Genomic DNA, 23,782 nt, shown 5'->3' on the forward strand with positions numbered 1-23,782 from the left:
TCTCTTTTGTTTGATAGTTATATACATGTTCTTGAATGTTAAATGTAACCAATCCACAAAGACATGTATGCACATATAAACCCCCCAACCGGCAAAGATAAAGCAATCAAGCATTAATTAAAACTGGCCAGACACTGAATTATTTTGTGAAATATATTCAAAGCTTTGCTTCATTACATTTCCATGTTTCTTGGTAAAAGATATGTATGATTGTGTGAAGAATCTCTTCTGAGGAATGCAGGATAACATTTTGTAAAACATAACAAAACAAAATTAAAATTGATTAAATAAATACATTGAGCACCAAATGGTGAGAATGAGTTCAAGTCTGGTATATCATGATTAGTATTTTAATAAAAGTAATTTAAAGGTTGATGACACAGATGCATGATTGGAATCTCAGCAATGCAAGTTTTGTTTAATGACATATTTTCTGTTTGACAGTATTAAAGATACAGTTTTTCTTTTTTTACTGGGTAGGGAGGGCAGTTTTGCTGTGTGTTTTCTTTTTTTTAAACTTTACCTGAAGATTCCTATATATACATGTAAATGTTAAATATTTATGTTGGGAATATTGCAGCATTAAAATTGGATGTTTAGATTTTAGAATTAAGATGTAATCTGGTCTTAATTATTGTTGTTAATGATGTATTCTTACAGAATCACTGATGGATGCCCTTTTTACCAAGTGTGAAATAAAATCAATAGTTGCAAATTTAATTGCAAAATTATCTGTTCAGTTGTAATGTAAAACACTATGTACAATTTTTGTGACGTCTCATTGTTTATAGCCTCAATGTAAGCAGAGATGTAGATAACAAAGGTTTGTAACTGCAGGAAATCTCGCATCATCCTGTGAGATTTTGAGGAAAACACAATCACCAATTCAAATTATTTAAATCTTAAAGATTATTAACTAAGGAGTTTCAAAACGCATCAGCCACCTATGGTCAGACATACCGGTATATCTCCGAGATTTTCTCATCTTTTGATTATTGACATGTTTAATTTGCCTTTTTTGCTTTTGTTTATTAATGTATAGTTTTAAAACTTTTTAAATACTACACATCCATACATAATAGAAATATACACTTTACTTTGAAATATAAAACCAAGAAAGAGTGTAGTTTTAATAAAACTGCTATGTCTGACACATATTTTAGCAAATAAACCTGTTTTAGATTGCAGAGTTGCTAATTGTCTCTTATTTTAGTAAGGGTATGGGTGTTGACAGAGGGTTACCAAATGTTGGTTTGGTAAAACATGTTTTATATGGATTATCATGCAGGCATTGGAGAGTGTGCGAATGTGAAATCACACAGACTGGAATCTGAATTTTTATCTCACTGTTTTCACATGACCTGATGTGCTATTGCAAAGATATAAATGCTTCTATAAGGAATTTTCACTTTTATTACCAGTACTTATGGTGATTAATTCAATTTTAAGAGTGTAATACATGGACTGATATAATGTATACATTCAGTCCAGTTTGTTCAAGCCTGTGTTAATTATAATAAATAAGAAAAATATAAATTGCTTACTATTTTATTTTTGTCTTGTATTTTCATATACATATGTACAATGTATTGGGTAATTCTTGAGTCGATTAGAAAACAGAAAAGATACTTTATAATACGCGAGTTTCGAGATTGTAACTCTCCTACGATAGAGGCACAAAAAGTATCCATATCAGCATGGAAGTGGGACAGGTTGTTAATGTATACAGACGAGCATAGATAAATGAACAATGGCTATGGCTTGTAAAATTCATTTAATGTAATAGAAAGATGATAGTGCTAAGCAATGATCATTTTGATGGTTATAAAGCTCTACTATACATATTTACAAAATTTGCTTTCAATTAGGATACTTGTAAATGAAATTAAGAACCGTCATAGTCTTTGTAACAAAAATAATTCTTTGATTGTACAAAGAGGAATATACCTGTGAAATATGAAAGCCCTAGCAGCAACCATTGAATAGATATGGAAAAGGTTAAAGATTTCAAAAGTCAAACATCAAGGTCAAGTTCAAATGGTCAAAATTAATGGTGCCCAAGGAAAGGCCTTCTCACAAGAAATACACGTGAAATATGAAAGTTCTAGCACCAACTGTTCAAAAGTAAAGGCCAAGGTTAAAGTCAAAAGTAGGTCAAATTCCAAAGTCAAAGGATCAAAGTTGTTGAAATCCAAAGTAAGGTCTTGTCACAAGGATTACAAATGTGAAGTATGAAAGCCCTAGCACCAACTATTCAAAAATAATGGCCAGGGTTAAAGTTTTACAAAAGTAGGTCAAACTCCAAGGTCAAGGTCAATGGTCTTTAATTTTTGGTATCCAAAGAAAGGTTTTGTCACAAGGAATACACATATTAAATATGAAAGCCCTAGGTAGCACCAACTGTTCAAAAGTTATGGCCAAGGTTAAAGTTTTCCAAAAGGTCAAACTTCTAGGTCAAGGTCAAAGTTGTTAAAATCCAAAGGAAGGTCTTGTCACAAGGATTACAATTCTGAAGTATGAAAGCCCTAGCACCAACTATTCAAAAGTAATGGCCAAGGTTAATTTTTCCAAAAGTAGGTCAAACCCCAAGGTCAAGGTCAATGGGCTATAATTGTTGGTATCCAAAGGAAGATCTGGTCACAAGGAATACACATATTAAATATGAAAGCCGTAGCGCCAACTGTTCAAACTTTATGGCCAAGGTTACAGTTTTCCAAAAGTAGGTAAAATTTCAAGATCAAGGTCAAAGAGTCAGAGTTGTTGGTATCCAAAGGAAGGTCTTGTCACAAGGATTACATATGTGAAGTATGAAAGTTGTAGCACCAATGGTTCAAAAGTTATGGCCAAGGTTAAAGTTTTTCATAAGTAAGTCAAACTCCTAAGTCAAGGTCAAAGGATCAAAGTTGTTGAAATCCAAAGGAAGGTCTTGTCACAAGGATTACACATGTGAAGTATGAAAGGCCTAGCCCAATAGTTCAAAGGTTATGGCCAAGGTTAAAGTGGGTAAAAATTTGCAAAACTGGGTCAAACTCCAAGGTCAAGATCAAAAGATCAAATATGATGGTACCCAAAGATAGGTCTTGTCATAAGGAATACACATGTGAAATATGAAAGCTCCAACCAATCAAAAGTTATGAGCAATGTTAAAGTTTTTGCAGACAGACAGGGCAAAAACCTTATATACCCCTGAATCTTGGATATGGGGGCATAAAAATCACAAAGTTGTTGTCAATGATGGTTGACTCACAATTTCAATCACAAACTACCAGTGTGTGCTCTCCAGACTTTACAGATGTCCTGGATGTAATTAAGGAATAACTGTCTAGTTTTTTGGTTTCATGATGTGTTCAATCACGTTGCTCTCATGATAATTTGCATAAACACCGAAGGCATTCACGCATAATTTAAATTAGCAGGAGAGCAAACTATTTGATCATCATCATAAAATCACAAAAACCAGACATTATTCCATATATTTATGTTTATACCTGATCCTTGATTCATTAAAAAAAATTGAATATTTACATTATTTTTATTTAATAAATAGAAATATAAGTCAGCAAGTTCCGCCTACCAGTGTATTGCTTAGCCACACACAGCAAGAAAGGAGGTCCGTCACATGAGAAAATAGCTTTATGAACATAAAAAATCTATTTCCTTATTTGTAATTTTCTCTCAGACAAAGACATATGAAAATGTAAATATAAACTGATATACTGAGTAGGTGAAATTATTTCTGTATATATTACATAGGTGCTGGTCCATTGATATAAAAATGCATATAACAAGAAATGATAGATTAAACCAAGATATTAATGAAGCTATGATTGCTATCATAAGATTTCTGAGTATTCCACTTTAGCAATATCTGCCTGCTAGCAACCTCAACAAAAGCTTCAAGTGCCTACATTCATAGATGTTACTGCATGTTTTTTTTTTATGGGGATATACATGCATTTTCCATGTATAACTCATGTGAGTTGATCAATATTTTCATGTGCCAAACTATATATATTATCTTTTACATCTCATTTACTTTGCATTGACACATGCAACCACATTAATATCGATAACTTAAGGAATTTTGTACAGTAAACAATTGTGCAAATCAGATACATGTATTGCAAAATAAGGGTATGTGAAAGGAAGGTATGAAAATTTAGGTACAGCTGGGCTATAGTCACTAATTAAAGTTGTTTCTGAATGATGAGATTTCTCTTGGAAGTTACTTAAAATGAGTTTAATGCAAATTTTAAAAGTTAAGGTCAAGGTCATTATGAGAAATGTCAAGGTTTCAAAGCACCCACATGTATTTACATGTACAATATTGCTTGATAGAATCATGGATTTTTTCTTTACAAAGGTAATAATATAAAAAGGAAATGTGATATTACCCATTTGAAAGCTCTCCCTAAGAAATACCTGTATCCAAAGCTGTATGAAGGAATATGTCACGGTATCTATAGAGATGCTTCACATGCAAAATTCAGGGCAAAGCAAGATCAAAGTCACTGGGAAGACCAATGTCACAACATTTTGACACCTTGAATTGCTCTCATCAATAAGTGTCATTGTGTAAAGTCTTTAGAACCAAAGTACAATACAAAGTGGGAAAAGAGACAGAAGGATGGAGGATGGACACAATAAACAATGAAATATACTGTAAAATCACTGATTTTCATTTTTTCGTGGTTTGAGGAAAAAATATGGGTTCATGGGGATTTAATTTCATGGATGACAAATTGTTGAGTAGTTATGTATATGACATTTTACATTTCATGGTGGACATGAAGTCATGGATCTCTTCATACCTCGAAAACAATGAAAATTAAACCCCCACGAAAATTAGTGATTTCACAATAGCATAAATATTTCTGGAGAAGAAATGGCAAGTGTCTTTATTAGACTGGGGTTTAATTCATTGTAATACTAGATTCACTAATGGAAGAGTATATTTCTACACGTATGGAGCACAAAAACTGCTTCATGAGCTTATACATGTATTTATTACTGTAATAACAAGACACAAAATCAGGAGGCATTTTCCTTCATCTCTACTCCTATTTCTTGAAAATTGAAAACAAAAAGACCATAATTTGTTTTTTGTAGTTTTATATATTTTAGTACCGTTTAAGTACATACAATTCCATGTGGTTTTCCAGCTGATTTTAAACAAAGAAACAAAAGAGGAACTGTGTGCACTGATATATATAGAAACCATTAAAATTCATTTCAGTGTAAAATATCTGCACAGTAGTAAAGCTTTGGTAGTTTACATTTATCTATTTCAATTAAAAACATTAAAACAAAACTTTTTATTCCTCTGGCCAATCACTGACATGTTTGAATAAAATGATAAAACAAAATCTTAATGACATATCACAGTGTAGACTATATGCAGTTTACTTATGGATACCCATCAAGTTCAAATAAACAAAGCATAGATAAATATCTTCACTTATTAAAGTAATATACATGTAATGTACATATAAGGATTAAAATTCAACAACTTAATACTTTTTTCATGTATTGTCAAAATATGATTCACTTTGTCTTAACAACCTGTACAAACATTGTCCCTCAGCACTGACAAAACAGGAAATGGGAGGGAGAGATGAAAAAATGTAGATAACAAACATGGTTTCCTCTTACTCACAAGGCACCAGCCTCCATCATTCTCCATTGAGGCTCCATCTGACTCCCCATCTGCATCTGATTCCAAGTTTTACGATGGGTCTTCAAAGACATCTGCAAGAAAATTAACTTTTTTTAAAAATATGCTTGTTACTAAGATTTAGAACCAGTATCTAATAACTATAATGGTCTTTTGGGCACAACTCGTTTCTTAGTCACAAGTTTGCATGTTAAGGGTTCAATTCTTTAAAAAATAAATTTTATGACCAAAAAGAAGGCTCCAAGAACACAGTATTAATGTTGGATTATTTAGCTAAAGGCTATGATGATGATTTAAGAGGTCCAATTAAAATTTAAAAATTATCAAATGCTTCTTTGAGTCTACAAGATGAGCATATGTATAAATTTGGTGACTTTGGATGGAACTATTCTTGAGTTAATTATTCAACCAACCAAATTACAGAGTAGCCATCTTGAATTCAATTGTCACCAAAAAGTATCATAATTTTTTTTCTGACCATGAAAATCATGTTTAGGCTATCTTAAAAATTGTTTGGTTGCCCTCTCCTGACAGGCTGGTTTAAAATAGCCCCATTCAAAACTTTTTTTAACCACCAGGATGCATTTTTGAAAATACATTTTGAAAATTCAACACTGATGTTGAAATTTTCTGGGGAAAAATAATTCCCAACCTATCTATTGACCCATTTTTTTTTCATCCTTAAAGTTGGTCTTATTTAGATAATAGGGTTTAACCTTTTCAGATGAAGTTGTGAATATATAGAAAGTTACAAAAGTTAATTACCTCAGCAATTTCAACTTTTCTTTCCCAACTCTTGACTTTTTTCTGTAATTCATACAAATCAGCTTTTTCTGTTACATACTCCATCACTTCTGGAACACGGAAATCTGTTAACTGTTGGCGGAGCTTCCTGTTAATCTTCTCGGCCTTTGCTCTCTCCTTCAATCAGTAATGAAAAATTAATTCTAAATATCAAGTATAGAAGTTTAAATTATCAAAAGATAGAACAATATTATAAGTTTAGGATTTGTACACAGAATCTTGTCAACCTGCTATCAGTGCTATGGATTACCGGGCTCTTGGGCCATAAAACTTGGATGAGCTCACTTTTTATCTCAGTTCACTTTTCCACAATGAATTCCTTTTGTAGAAATGAAACTGAGATCAAAAAGTGAGGTTGTCATTGTTATATGGTCCCAAAGCTGTACTTTCATAAATTTGAAATTTCCATGAATTAACAGAGTTGTTGCCCTTAATAATTGCATTTTCTCACTCTCTCTCATTTAATATATACTCATGTACAGAGTTGTTTTCCCTAATAAATAGTCTCTTTCTCCCCATAGATGTATATAATACCTGTACTTATATTATTAATTTGTTTTTAATTGTCTAATACTGTCACTTTAATACAGACCTGTTCAACAACTTCAGTTTCAGAATCAATCCTTGAAAGCAGATCATTCCTGGACCCGATTTCTGACTTCAGCCTTTCTGACTCCTTGGTTAATGTGTGCAATTTTTTCTGTGAAATAAAAGCAGTAATTTTTAAGAGTAGTGGAGATTGAAATCGAAGATTAAAATAAATACTGAAATCAAACATTGATATTCTCTGTTTTTAACTAGAAAATACATGTGTATTGTAATATTTTGAATATCAGTATGCATACAATTATATTATATGAAAAAAATGTAACATACTGTCAACTCAATTTAATTTCATTCCTTACATTGCTTAAAAAAATATGCAATGTCCAGTTGCTGAATTTAAAAACAAGTACTCAAAAAGCAAATTATTATTTAGATCTAATCTTCCAATTCATATCACATTTTCAATATTTGAGGGGTTTTTTGGGGGGAGGGGGGGATATCACCACTGTCTTCAAATGTCCATTATTAAATAATATACTGTCTCTACAAGAGAGACAATTTTTTACCTTGTATTTGATAAGAACGCCATTTGTTCTGGTGGACATCAGCTTCAGGGCCAGTAAATCTGTGTTTCTCTGATCTATTTTCTCTAAATACTGTTTATTCTCAATTTCCAACTGATCAAAGTCCACCTTGTGTAAAACTTCACCCATTTCTTCTTTCTATATTGTCAAAAGCAACTTGTTAGTTATTTATTTCATTCAATTTTGTAGACTTTTTTTTTTCAAATCATGCATTTACACTGTAAGTACATTTTTACTCTCATGCAATGTGATTTTTAAACTGAGAAAATTTTTTTGTTCAAGAAAAACATGAAAACAAAACTATGTCATACCTGTTTTAGCTGTAAATCTAGTTTCTTTTTCTGTACTTTTAATGTAGAATTCTTCAGACGAAGCTTCTCAATCAATGTGTCCTATAAATATAATTTAACTGTCAGCATTACATTTGTCAAGTAGAAACTCATAGAAACCAATATAACATTGAAAAATGAGAAAAATTATTGAATCATAATCCAACAATTAATCCAGATTAAACTAAATGAATAGTCCATCTAATTACCCTGGATCTATTTTTTTCATCCAGATATCTGATGACCTTCTCAGCTATAACTTTTCCAGTTCTCGGATTCATAGCACCTTTTACTATATCTCTTTCAAATTCGTAACTTTCTTTTTTTGTCTCTGCTAACCTAAGATCAGCTTCTTCCATAATGGCCTGTAAAAATTTTAGCACAAATATAAATGATATTTCTAAGAATAAATAATGCAGTCAATTCCATAAATTAAGGGAAACTGTTAGAAAAGAATTTTTTTTTTATTTTCAACAATTTACTACACTAAATGATTTAGTAAATGCCATAAAAAATACCTTATATGTATCAAGAACTTTCTCACAGTTTTCCTTTAACTGTTCAATCTCATCCTTGAGATCATCAATTTCTTTCTGTGCAATGTCACATTTTTGTTCTGTTGTAAGTCTAAGAGATGTGTTGATGTTGCTTGTTCTGGATTTTGACCTCTTTCTACCGACGCCCCTCCCCACTTCCTGTTGTGAGCCTGAAGGTGTTACCCCACTTGGCATACCAGGACTAGGAAGTCCTAAGGTGTCTTTTGGCTCATTTCTTTTGAGATATTTCTCAAACATTTGAGTTTCTGTTTGTAAAACTTCATTTTCTTTCCTGCAAACAGACACAAAGAATTCAGTTTTCACTTTTCTAGGGAGACTTACTGATGTATATACTCAGGGTTGTCCCTAAGACCCAGGGGCCTGGGAATTTCCCTGCCTATAACCCCCCAGTTATTCTGTAATCCCGTCTTAACCCCCTGTTAGGAGAGGAACCCCAAACCCTCTTCTATTATTTCTAATGTCCCTGCTATTTCAATTCTTAGGGACAACCCTGATACTGAATTCACCATTTCTGCCAAATTTTTGTAATGCAAATGATTACATGTATATTAGTAATTAAATCAAGTTGATTGACTGAATCTAAATCAAAAGAAATGTTATATGAATGGCATGGTGTCATACTATTTAATTATGAAGTATTCATTTTATTTTCCACTGTGTCATAAATCATACATCTTAAGGCACTGCTTAATTTCACAGTACAAGAAATGTTCAAAGTTCTTGCCACTGATAAAGTAAAGGGAAAAGATATATAATAATCCATAGTTTTTAGATTTTATTGTAATCTTGCCCATTTCAATACTTTTCTCTTGGGATATGAACAAGTACTGTTTAGATCAACAGGGCTAAAATTATAGCGATTTCAGCGAGCTCTTAAAGCAATGCCTGGGTGAATAAAAAATTTGGACTGCTGCACATTTTTTTCACATTAACCTATGCACCCTCAATGCACCAAAAATAGACTGTTTTTCGATAATTACTTTACTGCTCTTTGGCTCACTTTCTCATGATAACCAAAGAAGAGTTAACAAATAAAAAAATCACTCACTGTTGCATTAATGGAAATTGCAGATACATGTAGCAGATTAGGCCAGGATAAATAAATAGTGTGTTTCCTATTCCAACCTAAGAAAAAATAGGGTAGGTAGGTAGGGAAAACATTTTATTTTATTTTAACATTTTATTCTTTAAAATTCAACAGGGAAATCCCTGTCAAAACATTTCCAATAAATGTGTATATGATGTCCATTTTCTCAAACATGAAAGTGGATCCAGATTAGGATTTCTATTTGGAAACCAGATGTGTTTACTTCCAGAGAGATATTGGCAGATAAATTTTTCAGGGTCAGCTTATATATTTTAGGGTCGGTCGGGGAACCGGAAACACACAATTTATTTATCTAGGCCTTAGATATTTGCCTTTTTTAGACTTCTTTATGGAAATGCAACTAACATATGAAGTCAAGTGACATCAAAATCTACACATGTGGTTTGAAGACGCGAATCTAAGTTTTAAATGGTATCCAGTAATAAATTGTACATATGTAATGGACTGGGTGATATTGGCCTGGATCGCTCAGTTGGTAGAGCACCGGATTAGTGATGCAACGGTCCCAGGTTTAATTCCTAGTTCAGCCATATATTTTCTATATTCCTGTTACAGATTTGGTGCTGTTGACCCCCCCCCCCCCCCTAGACTTGGGTTGTTACAGATTTGGTGCTGTTGAACTTGACCACCCCTGGACTTGGTTTGTGTCTTTGAGAACCAAGACAATTTAGGGAGGGAGGAATGTAATGGTTTGGGACATGGATATCCATCTGAATAGCTCAGTTCATAGCGCACCTGTCTAGTCATGCAGGGTCCCGGGTTCGATTCCCAGTCCAGCCATACATTTTCTCCCTTACTGTTACACTCAACTGCGCTCGCCCCAATGCAACGGTCGCACCGTCAACATATATTAGGGATAACAGGGGAAATTTGAGCTTGTTAACTTTAGTGACACAAATTCTTTCATACAAATTGCCTTCTAAATGTTTTATACAAGAAACTTTACCACTGAATGTAAATATTCACTGATAACACAAGGCCTAACACCAATCTTGCAATTCATGGCATATTCAACGTTTGCATAAAATACAATGAATTTAATTTGAAAATGTTATAAAAATTATATATTTACATAGTTTCCTCTACATGATGGTATAGTTGCTCGTCTGAAAAATCATTCAGAGGATCTACATCAACATCTTTATCATCATCTATTGTCGCTGGTGACTCCGCCATTTTCGTTTGCGGTTGCTAATAGAAACATCCGGGCACTTCTTCGCTTGTAATCAGAGTAATTTGTACAAGAAATAAGTCGAAACCTAGCTCCTTCCACTTCAAATTTGTTAGGACACACGGAAAAAACGTATAATTATACAATCATGAAATGGGTTTTCTAAAAAAAAAATCGTAAAGGTCTCATATGACTGTAAATAAGAGATTAAGTAATGGATATGGGGAGGGGGGTTCAAAACAGTTTCATAAAGGGGAAGGGGGGGGGGGTATTGATGCTTCAAAAAAAGTGTCATGAAGACTACGATGTAACTCAAATACAAAAAAATCTACAAAATACTGATTTTGGGGAGGGTGTTTCTTATACTATTGGTTACAAGTTTGAAAAATCAATTGCTTAAAAAATCGATTAATATGCTCCAGAAGATCAGTTAAAAATCTTGTTAATATCTAATAAATCACCTTATAAGGCCTTCCCCTCCTCCTCCTCCCAAATCGGGGAGATGGTTACGGTGGCCCCAAACTCCGCCGGTCCTGCTTCACCATGGCGTCTATATCAAATGCCCACTTAATTAGCTACATGCCTGAAAATTTAAAATAGGCTTATGTGTTGGATCGACATGTGTTCTACACATTTGGTTATAATATAATCATTAAAGAATATATTAAGCGTATTTCTTAAAAATAATAAATATAAAATGAAATAAACAACAAACCATCACCCCCCCCCCTTTTCAATGCATCAAAACTTGGATACATAAAAATAGTGATTATAAATTGGATGTTTATATCATTAGATCACTGAAGGTTATTATCAAATGTATAATTTATCAGAGTTTCTTTGCTGATTATTCAAAATGATCGACCAGGTTTTGAAAAGAGGTTTTGTGTCAGTGCTACGAGATACCAGTCGTAGGATATACAAGAAAAGATGCGTGTTCGATTAGCTATACTTTTTCAACGAATGTAGGTCTCACGTTAAAAAGTGTAAATAACTATGTACATCTTATTGTCAATTCATTTTTTTTTTTAAATTAATCTTTTAAATAACGAGACGCGTATAAAGTATTAAAAACTTTAACCACCTGCAGTCTCTCTAATCTTGACACTTAGTGTCGATACGAATTGTGCTCCACGCCTTCTGTTCTACAAATACTGCACATTGTTTACTGTACAAGGAGCAGGGTTAATCTTATCGAGATCTTCATCTGTTTGAAAATAGAAATGCACTATATTATACTGTGCTCCCGCTGTTCGCTAGGATGTAACTTTGGGAGCGTAACCCAAAAAGATTAGTGCCCAAAATCCTCATGTGTCATGAAATAACTCATGTGTTTGCATTTTATCATAATATAACAGATGGTAGTGATGAAATTTTCTACACAGCTGATAATCGATCCTACATTATAATATACAAGTATTTTAGGCCAGTCTTAATACATTCAGCAATGAAATGTATTCAATAATTTGGTAGAATTTAATTCGCACATGAACATGGAGAGTTTGAAAAAACAAAAATAAAGAGTAAAACAAATACATTCCAAAAAACATTTCAGAGACATTATCCCATCATTTTTATATTCAAACCTCTACCACATGTCTACTATAGTTACTAATTAAACTTGTAAACACAATTTAATTTTTATTCTTAAATCTACTGCATTAGATCATTTTAAATATACATATATATTAATATATATATCTATGTAAATTCGAGACAAAAAGTACATTGTAATGTGCAAAGGGAGAAAACCCAACCTTTCTCGTCTCGTTCTGAGTTGGTGGCGCCATACCGCATTGGCAGCCATTTTGAGAAGTTGCGAAGAAAAAGCGAAGACTTTGCCTTTCGTATTGATGAGGAATGTCGTTTTATATACACAGTTTACGTGTTCTGAATTCAATACTTTAAGCTTATAAGTCTGTACAAAAGGTTTCCCCTTAAGTTTAATTTTGAATTGGTTAGCCAAACAGAAATCATTCGTTTCCCTGTGATTGTGTTGAACAGCCAGTCTTGGTTGGTTTGGACACGAAATCGTGCATTGTGGAAAATTTCGTGCATTTAAGCCTAAAGATTCCATTCGAGAGGGATCATGCCTCTCAATACCCCTGTTGAAAGTCGAGCACGAGTCTATGCAGATGTGAACACGCACAGATCAAAAGAATATTGGGACTATGAAGCACATGTAGTAGAATGGGGGTGAGTGTGTCATAAAGCTAAACTTTTGTACATATTTGTAGTTGTATCTATGTATCATTTATTTGTTGGGGTAAAAGGATGGTGATGCTATTGTCATGCTTAGAGAGAAAAAGATGTTATCTTTTTCTTTTGTAGAATGACTAATGCATGTGCATTCATTTACTCAGCAAGCATCCTACATAACATGCAGTGTAGCAAAATGGTCTGCACCAAATCATTTGCAAGAAATATAAACAACATTGCCAAATAAGACACTGTAAGCCTTTTTAAGTATGCAATTGTCCATCTATTCAAAACTTCAAAATAACCAGGAGTCTGATGACTGGTAAAGTTGCTGGCAGGTACGTAGCATACACACGAGGCCCACCAGGCACATGAAACATTTTGTCAGTTTTGGAATAATTATTCACTGTGTAAACACATTCTGACAATGGATTGCTGCTCTATATTTTGGAACAACATGTCAGTTCATGTCGATCGTAACCGCACAATGTCCATTGAAATGCTAGGTTCCATGTTGCTGGTGGATGAAGAAATTCATTAGACGTGCCCGCTGGCATATATGGTTCATTTTCCCCTTTATCCCTGTCTATAAGCACATTTACATAGTGGATTACCAGTTTATATTTTTTGGTACGACCTGGAACTGGTTGCAACCAATAATTCCATGGAATATATTTTTTTTCCCAAGGCCACTTATTTTTAGTTGTGTGTTTTGGTATATTCTTTTCCAAAAATTGGGACATATAGTTGGTAAAAGCGTAGAATTAAAGGGAAACATGGTAAATTTATTAAATTGATTTAGGATTTATCATAAATAGAGGTGTAACGATGCAGCAATATATGGATCGTATTGATTGCAAGGGCTCACGATATGCATATCATATCGCCATGCATGTGTCATGATACAGTACAAGATAATTTTCGTTGTTTTGTTTGAAACTTCTACATACAACCTAACAAATTTTAATGTTTTAAAATGGCTGAAAAAAAGGTAGCAAAGGAAAAAATACAATGCCAAGACTATAAATCCACGTTTATTAACTTTGGTCAGGGGTATCAAGATATTATTTTTGTATTTTCTATAACTTTGAGGTTAGCAAAGAATAATATGTTAAGATAACAGTCAATTCAATTGTTGACAGCTGTACCATGATACATGTTGTATCGCATGACCGTATTGTGATATGTTTCGTATCGTTAGCTAGCTTGCAATACTCAGGCCTAAATTCATAAACACCCTCCCCTCTACCTTTCCAAAAATTCTCTCAATCAGCATGATCAAAACTCTGAATATCCGTCCTGATTTCTTGAATAAATACCAATGATCACTCCATGGTTTGCTGGTATTGACCTGTGTTTTAATAAGGCTAAAAAAATGTGTGTTTCCGGTAACCCGACCGGCCCTAATTTCTATGCACCAACCCTACTACTTTTTATGCCAAATCTGGATTTTGAACTGTACTTTTCTTCACTGGTACAGTTTTCTCATAGTCAGTTCAATAAAATGCTTGTCTTACACACTGCAAATATGTGACTATCCAAGTGTTTTAAAGAGTACACTTGTTTTGTTGTGTATGTTTATTCATGAATATGTATGTATACAACCAAAAAAAAAAAACCCATTATATTGAATAATTAACTGAAGGTTTCAAAATAAAATGTAAAGTTTATAAAAGTTATCACATACCTACCTACCGTAATTATTATAATTTTTTTTTTTTTTTTTTTTTTTTTTTGGAGGTGTTAATGGAAAAACACATATTTTTTTTTAATTGGCCTAACAGTGATGACAAAAAGTATAGAGTTAGAGATGCAAGAATTTTTTTTATTCCAAAGAAAAATAATGAATTCTGATACTAGGGCATATAAAATTGCTACAGTAAAACTTGTTTAGTACGAACATGGATATAGCGAATTTTTCTTGGAATTTTAATTGGCCTAACAGTGATGACAAAAAGTATAGAGTTAGAGATGCAAGAATTTTTTTTATTCCAAAGAAAAATAATGAATTCTGATACTAGGGCATATAAAATTGCTACAGTAAAACTTGTTTAGTACGAACACGGATATAGCGAATTCACGGATATAGCGAATTTTTCTTGGATCCCTAGCTATATAAATTTAATGAATTTCTTATACGGATATAACAAATTACAGATATAGCGAAGCAATTTCACAGGTCCCAGTGACTTCGTTATAACTGAGTTTTACTGTATGGGCTTTTTGGCTTGATAAAATTAAGTTATTAACAGTTATACTTATCTGTGTACATGTGTGAAGGGATGTGTTGAAAAAAAAATGTGCTGTGTAGACTCTAATTAAAAAAAAAAGACTAGTCAAAACATTTTCACATTTTTCCTTCAGTTTATCTGTCATACTGTTGTGTAGAGCATGTAAGAGTGGTATGCCCCTTATTATTTTGCTACATTTCAGGTTCATATCCTATTACGATGAATTTTTGTCATTAGAAAAGCTCAGTAAGACTACCATTTTAGTGGCAAAACATGCTGTAATATTTAAAATATTTAATGTTTTCATCCTTTAAAATAATTAGGATTATATTGACAATTTGATAAGGATATTTCTTGAAATGTTGCTTTAAGATATGGCAAATGTTCTTACATTACTGTTGTCTGTTTACATTGTAAAACCTAAATGAAGAACAGTTGAATTTAGGTATCTTCAACTTGGCTATCTCAAATACTGGCATGGATATGTCAAAGGTGAGATAGGAGACCCAACTGATATACAGTCAAACCTTTTTATTTGAAACTCCATGGGACGAGAAAAAACTTCAAGATATCCGATGATTCGATATATCGAGGGTAAAATACTTAAAGAATGAGTGGTTGGGACTTCCAAATCACTTCGACATATCCATGGTATTCGAGATGTCAGTATTCGAGATACTGAAGTTGAACTGTATCCCTACGTATTATCCTTGATATCTCACATTCTCAGATATCTCAAAGCTTTTGGATCCATTCAATTCAAGATAATGTTTGACTACAAAAGTGCATATTCTACGTAACTGTTGCACACTGAACAAAGTGACAATCAGTTTCAGTAAATATATCAATGTTTTCTTTTTCTTTTTTTTTACAGTCAACAAGATGATTACCAGATTGCTAGGAAATTAGGAAGAGGGAAATACAGTGAAGTGTTTGAAGCAGTCAACATCACTAACAATGAAAAATGTGTCATTAAAATTCTGAAGGTAATACTGAAATTCTCAGTTTGATAAAGGACCAGGAATGATAATAACAGTGTGTGTGGAACGGTATATTATGTCATTCTGATTATTTGGGTACACAATATATCACGGTACATGTACTGCTTACTATATGTTGACTTTGCTCAGAATTATGAATTACCAAAACTATTAGAAATTCAATAAAATATTGTTAACATTCATAGTTTTACCACACAAAATGCAGTTTTTGAATAACAATCTATGTGTGATTTCTAATCCTAACTTATTTTGATAAACCTAACAACCTCAGTCACCTCCTCCTAAGATGTATTCCACTGCAGCAAATGAGCATTTTTCTTTGTTGCAGTAAATTTTGACCACAATATATATTGCATTATGTCCAGTCGTGTTCACAATATTGTAGAACATACTGTTTCCATGTTTACTTTATTTATAGAACTTATCTTAATTTAAGTTTGTTTATTAAGTCTGTCATTCCAAAAATTTGTTGTTTGCAATGTCACTTCAGTAGACATTTAAATGCAATTTTAATCTTAAATTGAAACACGTATCTATTTAGTCATAAATGGTTCTTTTGTAATAAGTGTTGTTTCCAGTGAAGTTCATTCATTAACATTCAGATCTAATTAGCTTTGATTGTTGCTGTGACATGGCAGAAAAGTAGGTCACTATGACCTAATTCTTATTGTACTGTGAAATGTTTCCAGTGACATCTTGCACACTGAACGGCTTTGTTGTGAAACATTCCTCATAAGTTTCTGATGAATGGATGTAAACAACATAGATTTTATTCCTTAGTATAGTAAAACATGCTTATAGCGAACACTCTTATAATGAATTGATGCTTACAGCGAAGTGATTTTCATTCTTCATTGCTTTATAATATATCGAGAATTTAACAGATATAATGAATTACATTTATTACAAAGCAAAATTTTTCATCCCTGACACTTTATTATAAGTATGTTTTACTGTACATGCTGTGAATTTCATTGAAGAGTTTGTTCATGATAAATACTTGACAATTCATTGTAAATGATATCATCAGCAATTGTGTATTTTTAGCCAGTAAAAAAGAAGAAAATAAAGAGAGAAATCAAGATTCTAGAAAATCTACGAGGAGGAACAAACATCATCTCATTGTTGGCCATAGTGAAAGATCCCGTGGTAAGTGTACCACCTGTGATGAAAAAGTTCAACTGATAAGAATTTTTGAAAAAGTGTAACTGTGTTTCAGTATACTTCATTTCACATACATTAGTATAAATTGAATCTTTGTCAGTGCAATAATTTCATGCTAAAAATTAGGTATTCTGTATACGGTGTAAATAAAAACATTGTGAATTGGCAAGTGGGCATTTATTTTGCATATGTAGTTTGCAGTATTTGTTATTGTCTTGTTTTTTTCTTTTTTAGTCAAGAACACCAGCTCTTATATTTGAGCATGTAAATAACACAGACTTCAAGGTGAGTAGTGATATGTATTTTTTGACAGCAATAATTCAGACAGAAATTCATCTTCATTATGTTTCAACCTTTATATCATTTTTCTTTCATATTTTCTTCAATGGAGAAAAAAAAATAATAATGCTTGTAATAATAATTAGAACCAATGATCTTTTATGGAAAAAAATTCTTATCAGGGTTGTATTTGCAAGTTCTTTTTCTTATTTTTCAGACATTGTATCAAACATTTACAGACTATGACATTAGGTTTTACCTATATGAATTACTCAAGGTATGTACTCATCACAAAGAGCTCTTTGTTTGGTTCCAAGACTAATGGATGGCTAGTAAAATAAATTTATAAATGTATAGAATCCAGTTTTACTGGTTAGTAAGCATTATCAGAATACAGTTATCACAATAGCCTGTGCCTCTATCTGTTAATTTGTTTCAAGTCTGTGCTGTTTTGTTGTTCTGTGATGAAGTTTTTACCAATATCACTTCCATATAGTACCCTTGATAATGAGTAAAAAAAAATGATGCCAAATTAGAACAAAGACACAATGTAATGACTGCTGATCTTTTTCTTTTCAGGCATTAAATTACTGTCACAGTATGGGAATCATGCACAGAGATGTCAAACCACATAATGTCATGATAGATCATGAAAATAGAAAGGTACTGAACTCTACATGATTAAAATCTTTATTACATTTTCAGCCATGAAATACTGCAATTTTCTTTTGAATAATATGGTGAAACTTCTCTTCTCCAAACCAACCCATCTGAAAACTGTTTTCCCCTAAATTCAGGATCAAATTTTACATAATGAATGTAAATTGGAAAGAATTTTTTTCTCCATAACTGCAAGAGCATATTAGTCATATTAATATTGAAGTATCCCCCATAGTACAAGTCAAAAATTATTTTGATGAAAAGTTGATTTCTGTATATTAAATGGGTATCTTTTTCTTGCAGCTAAGATTAATAGATTGGGGTCTAGCAGAATTTTACCATCCAGGCATGGAATACAATGTTAGGGTTGCCTCAAGGTACTTCAAGGGGCCAGAACTTTTATTAGATTATCAGGTAGAGTACAGTATTTTGTAGTGTCATATACATGTATTTTGAGAAAAGAGTTCGTTGTGGACATGATTATTACACTAGTTATTTATGCTTTCCACTGACCAGTGTTGTATTTTTAAAAGAATATGTTGTGCCCTTAGGAAGAATATGTTGTGCTCTCAGTAAATTTTCTGTTGTCTGCTTATTAACGATTTCAGTTGTTAATTTATTAATTTTCAGATGTATGATTACTCTCTAGACATGTGGAGTTTGGGATGTATGTTTGCTAGTATGATATTCAGGAAAGAGCCATTTTTTCATGGGCATGACAATTATGATCAGGTACAGTAAGATTATGATCATTATCGTTTCTTAAAAATGAACCATGATTTAATGTCTGTTACCCTATCAACATTCAAAAATGAATTCATACCCTATCCCAATTCGTTCTTTTACAGTTGGTGCGAATAGCAAAAGTTCTAGGAACAGATGATTTATATGTGTACATACAAACCTACCAAATAGATCTAGACAGTAGGTTTAATGATATACTAGGAAGGTAAGCTTAAAAATGTGGATTTATCTCTGAACTTGGAGAAGATTTATTCTAAAGAAACACAGGATACATTCATTAGTATAAGATTGCGTGATGACTATATTATTTATATTTTGCAATGTTCTGCTATTTAAATTACATGTATGTATACTTCATGGAAAAGTAAAAACCAGATATTTTTGCTTTACATCACAGACATTCTCGGAAAAGGTGGGAAAGATTTGTGCACAATGAAAACCAGCACTTAGTAAGCCCTGAAGCCTTAGATTTTCTAGACAGACTTTTACGATATGATCATCAAGAACGTCTCACTGCAAAGGAAGCAATGGATCATGCATACTTCTGTAAGACGTTAACAGAAAAATTATTGGAGGAACTTTACATTACGTGAATGTTCTCTGTATTGAGTACAAATATACTAGTACAGTACACTGTATTTAATGCAGCATGCAAGATATGTTTCAGAAGACAGAGAGCTTGAACAGTATGGAGAGGTAAAAATGATTTGTTTTTCATATTTCTTTTTTTTTCCAGACCCAATTGTGAAAGAACAAGGGAGGATGTCTTCAATGTCAGGACAGTCTCCCACCCCCATGTCTAATACAGGTCAAATGGGAGGAGGTACGGACAACACAAAGCAGCGCTAGAGACAGTGATAGAGTAGTTATTGTTGTTAGCACTAATGTGTACCCACGTCATATAAGGGTAGACAGAATGTGCATGCCACCTTTGCTTTTCATTTCAACTACACAGTCTACTGTTTACAAAACCATATTGATTGTTACATATTTATATGGCACATATGGATACATTATTGTGACAGACTTGCTGACATCTGAAACAAAAAGTCTTTTATCTACCTATTAGAAGTTTTAAAAAAGCAACACAAAACACCACACAACTATGAACTTTCCTTGTGTGCTTTACTTATGTAGAATGACTTTCATCCATTTCAATTTAGAGTGATGCCTGGGTTTACACTTAAATCCAACTACATGTAATTCTGAACCATAATGATAACTGCAGTTTTAGTGTATACAGAATTCCCTTTTATAACTCTGGTGAAATGTCAGGACCAAAGGTCTCAGGAGAGAACTCAGCTTTCTTCCAAATTATTCCTGCTATAATTGCACGCTTCTTTTTCCATAGAACAGGTTGCTTGCACTTGTTCTGATGCAGCTTTTATGCTTTTTTAGTCTTTAATTATTCTGTAAAAATACATTTTATAGGGTTTCTTTCAAGTTATGAGTTTCATAGTAATACATTGTAGCATTTTTAAAAGAAAGACTTTCAAATTAATTAAACCCTACAAAATTAATTGGAATGTGTTGCCATGTGCACGTAGAAGTATTTCTTAATAGCACATCAAGAAAACATGAAGACTTCAAATAGGTGTAGGATTTTTTTAAAGAGGGGATGGAGGGAGGCAAACAATAAATGAGATCCATTCCATTGTTTCTTGACAGTAAGGCTTGGAAAGAGTACACGAAAATTTAAAAAAATGAAATTATCTTGGATAATCTTTTTTTCATATTTGCAAAACTACAGCATAATATGAAAGTACTTTTCTTTTTCTACTTTTATTCACACTGTTGATTATTGGGTTCATTTCTTAGGATAAAACAGTGATCTCTTGTCAATGTTAACAATACAATAAGTTTACCTTATATTGCATGTCTTTTCCCAGATCCTCCTCTTTTCATGCTATATAAATAAATATACAGTCAAATCTCATTATCTCAATCATGATTGGGCAAAGGGAAAAAAGCTTCTAGATATCCGAGGAAGTTAAAAATTTATTGTAAATCACAGATAGAATTCAAACTGGCTAATAATGAATAATAGTTGGTTTTAATGCAGTAGTTGTGGCTTGCAAATTACTTTTTTTTATTGGTAGTAGAGATATCAATGTTTGAGATACTGAAGTTCATCTGTATATGTACACTGCAATTTTCATGCAAAGTAAATTACTGCACACTTTTTTTCACCTTAGTAGTAGTCAATGCTATTTCTCAGGGATAAAAATTCTTTTCTTTTTATAGCTGCAGCTACATGTATATTTTTTTCTGTCTGTATCTTCCTGTGTGAAAAGTATTTCATGCCAATTGTGCAAGATTAGACTTGCCTTAAGTAAGACACATACTTGATATAAGCATGAACAAAACATTTACAGCACATTTAGACAGTGTATACTGTAAACCAGTTTTCTTGAGATCATGATTAGGATTAGGAAGTTGATCACCTGGGAAAAAATGTTTGCATGTTAGTATCTTCAATATCAATAACTATCTAAGAAGGCATAAGTATATGGTCAAATGAGAAAGTTGCAAGAAAAAAGTGGTTTACAGTATTCATGCATTACTTAGCAGAGAATGAATTGAGAATCAGAGTGGTATAGACACACCTCTATATACTGTATCAAAATATGGGGTTTTTTCTAATTTTTGAGATCAAAGCTACAAAGAACTTTACGGAATTTTATGTTGTGGAATTGATACATAATTTTAATCATATTTTTTAAGCAAAATGAAAAATTTGCTTGGTATCATTTTTGGTGCCATGGACTTGCACCCATTCCAAAAGCATCTTGAATATGTGTACCTTAAACTTTGATTCTCAAAGGAGAATGGACTGCAATTTTTGTAAGGGAGACTTGTATCCAATGTAGCTTCGAATCTCCTTTGACTTTCTTCTGCCTTTTACTCTGAACAGGTGCCGTAAACAGCTCTTCTGTCGCGGCGGTGACCAGCTCGCCGGCATTAACTCCCACCATGTCACCGCTTCCTGCCAGTTCCACCGCTGCACAGTCCTAACCCAGCCTCTGACATTCTACTGACATTTTGTTCAGCAGCTTATCCTTGATAATCTCCAGGACTGGAAAATTGTATACTTAGATCTATTGTACAGCAGATATTTTTCAGATGAGTGTGTATGTGAAACCTAGGTAAAATTCTATCATGCAAAGCTACAACCCTTTCAGAACGACTGGTTTGATTCATAATGACCATTTATATAAGGAACATGTAGTTATATTTTTTCACCCTCAAACTTCTGAACAATTTGTTTTTGGATATAACTTAAGAATGTTGTGTAAACTTGTGCCCAACATTTTAGTGCTATCAAATGTGATGAGTATCTTACATGTAACATTGCTATTGGCAATAGTGCGTGTTTTCTGTGGTGCATTACCTGTAGGTAATGGAATTTAATCAAAGGTCTCAGTATCATGTCCATGCCTATTTATAGCAGCTCTCAGTCATCCTAAATGGCCCCGACCTTTTTTTTTTTGCAGAAAATATACAGAACCTTAACATTCAGGACAAATCTGACCCCAATAGAAAGCTGTAAGCCGTGAATAACAATTTGTTAATGAAAATGTGTGAACCCTGTGCATTTGCTGGTATACCATTTTAAGCATTGACATTGGGCTAAACAGAGTATTTGTCATGAATGGAATGGTTATAAAGATCTGTTGATTTTTTCCCCCTAGAAAATTGTTTTGCAGAATGTCAGTTACATTTTCCAAGACTTTGTATTTCATGAAATGGTCAATCCTGAAGTTATGCAAAAGTTGTCATTAAAAGTTTGTATAGTAATTAATGTTCCTTTGTATTTGTTTTCACATTAATGTTGAGGTTTCAACTGTGGTTTTCTTTTAACTTGAGATGTGTTTGAAAGTCAATAAGCTGCAATATGTCATTCTCCATGTTTTTTTCCCCCTACATACATGTATTTTAAGTTATTACCGAGAACTAACCATATTCCAACCATTGTAAAATGTTTTACTACAGTCAAAGATAATGGCAACTTCAGAAAAAAGGATGTAGGCATCATTATTTTCTTGGTTGGTCTATTTGGTTGTTTCAATATGATTTGTACTACTTCTTTCTCAGGCATGCTAATTGAGGTCCATTCTTTTCATGTGCAAGATAGATAATGCTGGATCATCTTTGGAATACATCTAAAAAGCTGAAATGATGTCCTTTGACTGTCATTAAACTGAAATGTGTCATGGGAGAAATAAAATTTATAAATACATGAGTGAAGGTTTTATGTTGTGGATTGAAAGGTTGGTAGGACAGGGGTGTGGAATATCAATTCAATACCCCCTATCAGTGCAGGGCTTTTTGAAGCACATATTTCTTGTAAGCATGTACTGTATGTATGCGAGTCATGGGGGGAAATGCAGATTTTCTGGTGGATTTGATGCGAGATTTGGCATTAGGTTACATGAACAAAGAATGGTAAGGAGGGAATGTTATTTACTTTTATAAGGGTCGCATAGATTGAAATATGTTGAGTGCACTGGAAATAAAGCGAAAAGGGGGGGGGGGTTGCTGACGAGATTTTAAAGCTGTAAGTTAAAAGGACTCATCCTGTTGACGAGGATACCTATTATATTGCATGAGAGTTTAGTATTTTGTGCACCTGCATCCTTGAATTGTGTACAACTTTTTGTTACCAGTTCGACACTTCAATCTCATGTTTAGATGCAAAACTTGATCAATCTAATAAAATTAGACCTTTCA

At 32.9% G+C, this 23,782-nt stretch overlaps 2 protein-coding genes across 2 annotated transcripts; one reads left to right on the forward strand and one right to left on the reverse strand.

The window, feature by feature from the left end:
* Positions 1-4,987: 4,987 nt before the first annotated feature.
* LOC133172707 (coiled-coil domain-containing protein 113-like) lies at positions 4,988-10,816 on the reverse strand. The gene is made up of 8 exons (XM_061307660.1): positions 10,675-10,816; positions 8,456-8,765; positions 8,147-8,302; positions 7,920-8,000; positions 7,591-7,746; positions 7,071-7,178; positions 6,440-6,595; positions 4,988-5,748 (listed from the first exon to the last, which is right to left on the reverse strand). The coding sequence occupies exons 1-8, from the start codon at positions 10,776-10,778 to the stop codon at positions 5,653-5,655; spliced, it is 1,167 nt and encodes a 388-aa protein (XP_061163644.1). The 5' UTR covers positions 10,779-10,816; the 3' UTR covers positions 4,988-5,652.
* A 1,725-nt stretch (positions 10,817-12,541) lies between these two features.
* Positions 12,542-23,294, forward strand: LOC133205699 (casein kinase II subunit alpha-like). The gene is made up of 12 exons (XM_061341558.1): positions 12,542-12,969; positions 16,078-16,189; positions 17,252-17,353; positions 17,603-17,653; positions 17,865-17,924; positions 18,227-18,310; positions 18,611-18,721; positions 18,938-19,039; positions 19,156-19,256; positions 19,449-19,597; positions 19,788-19,874; positions 21,966-23,294. Exons 1-12 carry the CDS (start codon positions 12,863-12,865, stop codon positions 22,064-22,066), a joined length of 1,167 nt encoding a protein of 388 aa, XP_061197542.1. The 5' UTR covers positions 12,542-12,862; the 3' UTR covers positions 22,067-23,294.
* The last annotated feature ends 488 nt before the right edge of the window (positions 23,295-23,782 follow it).

This window comes from Saccostrea echinata, unplaced genomic scaffold (genome assembly GCF_033153115.1).
Source record: "Saccostrea echinata isolate AGI-Se365-2 ecotype Australia unplaced genomic scaffold, CSIRO_AGI_Sech_v1 ptg000054l, whole genome shotgun sequence".
Classification (NCBI taxonomy): Eukaryota; Metazoa; Mollusca; class Bivalvia; order Ostreida; family Ostreidae; genus Saccostrea; species Saccostrea echinata.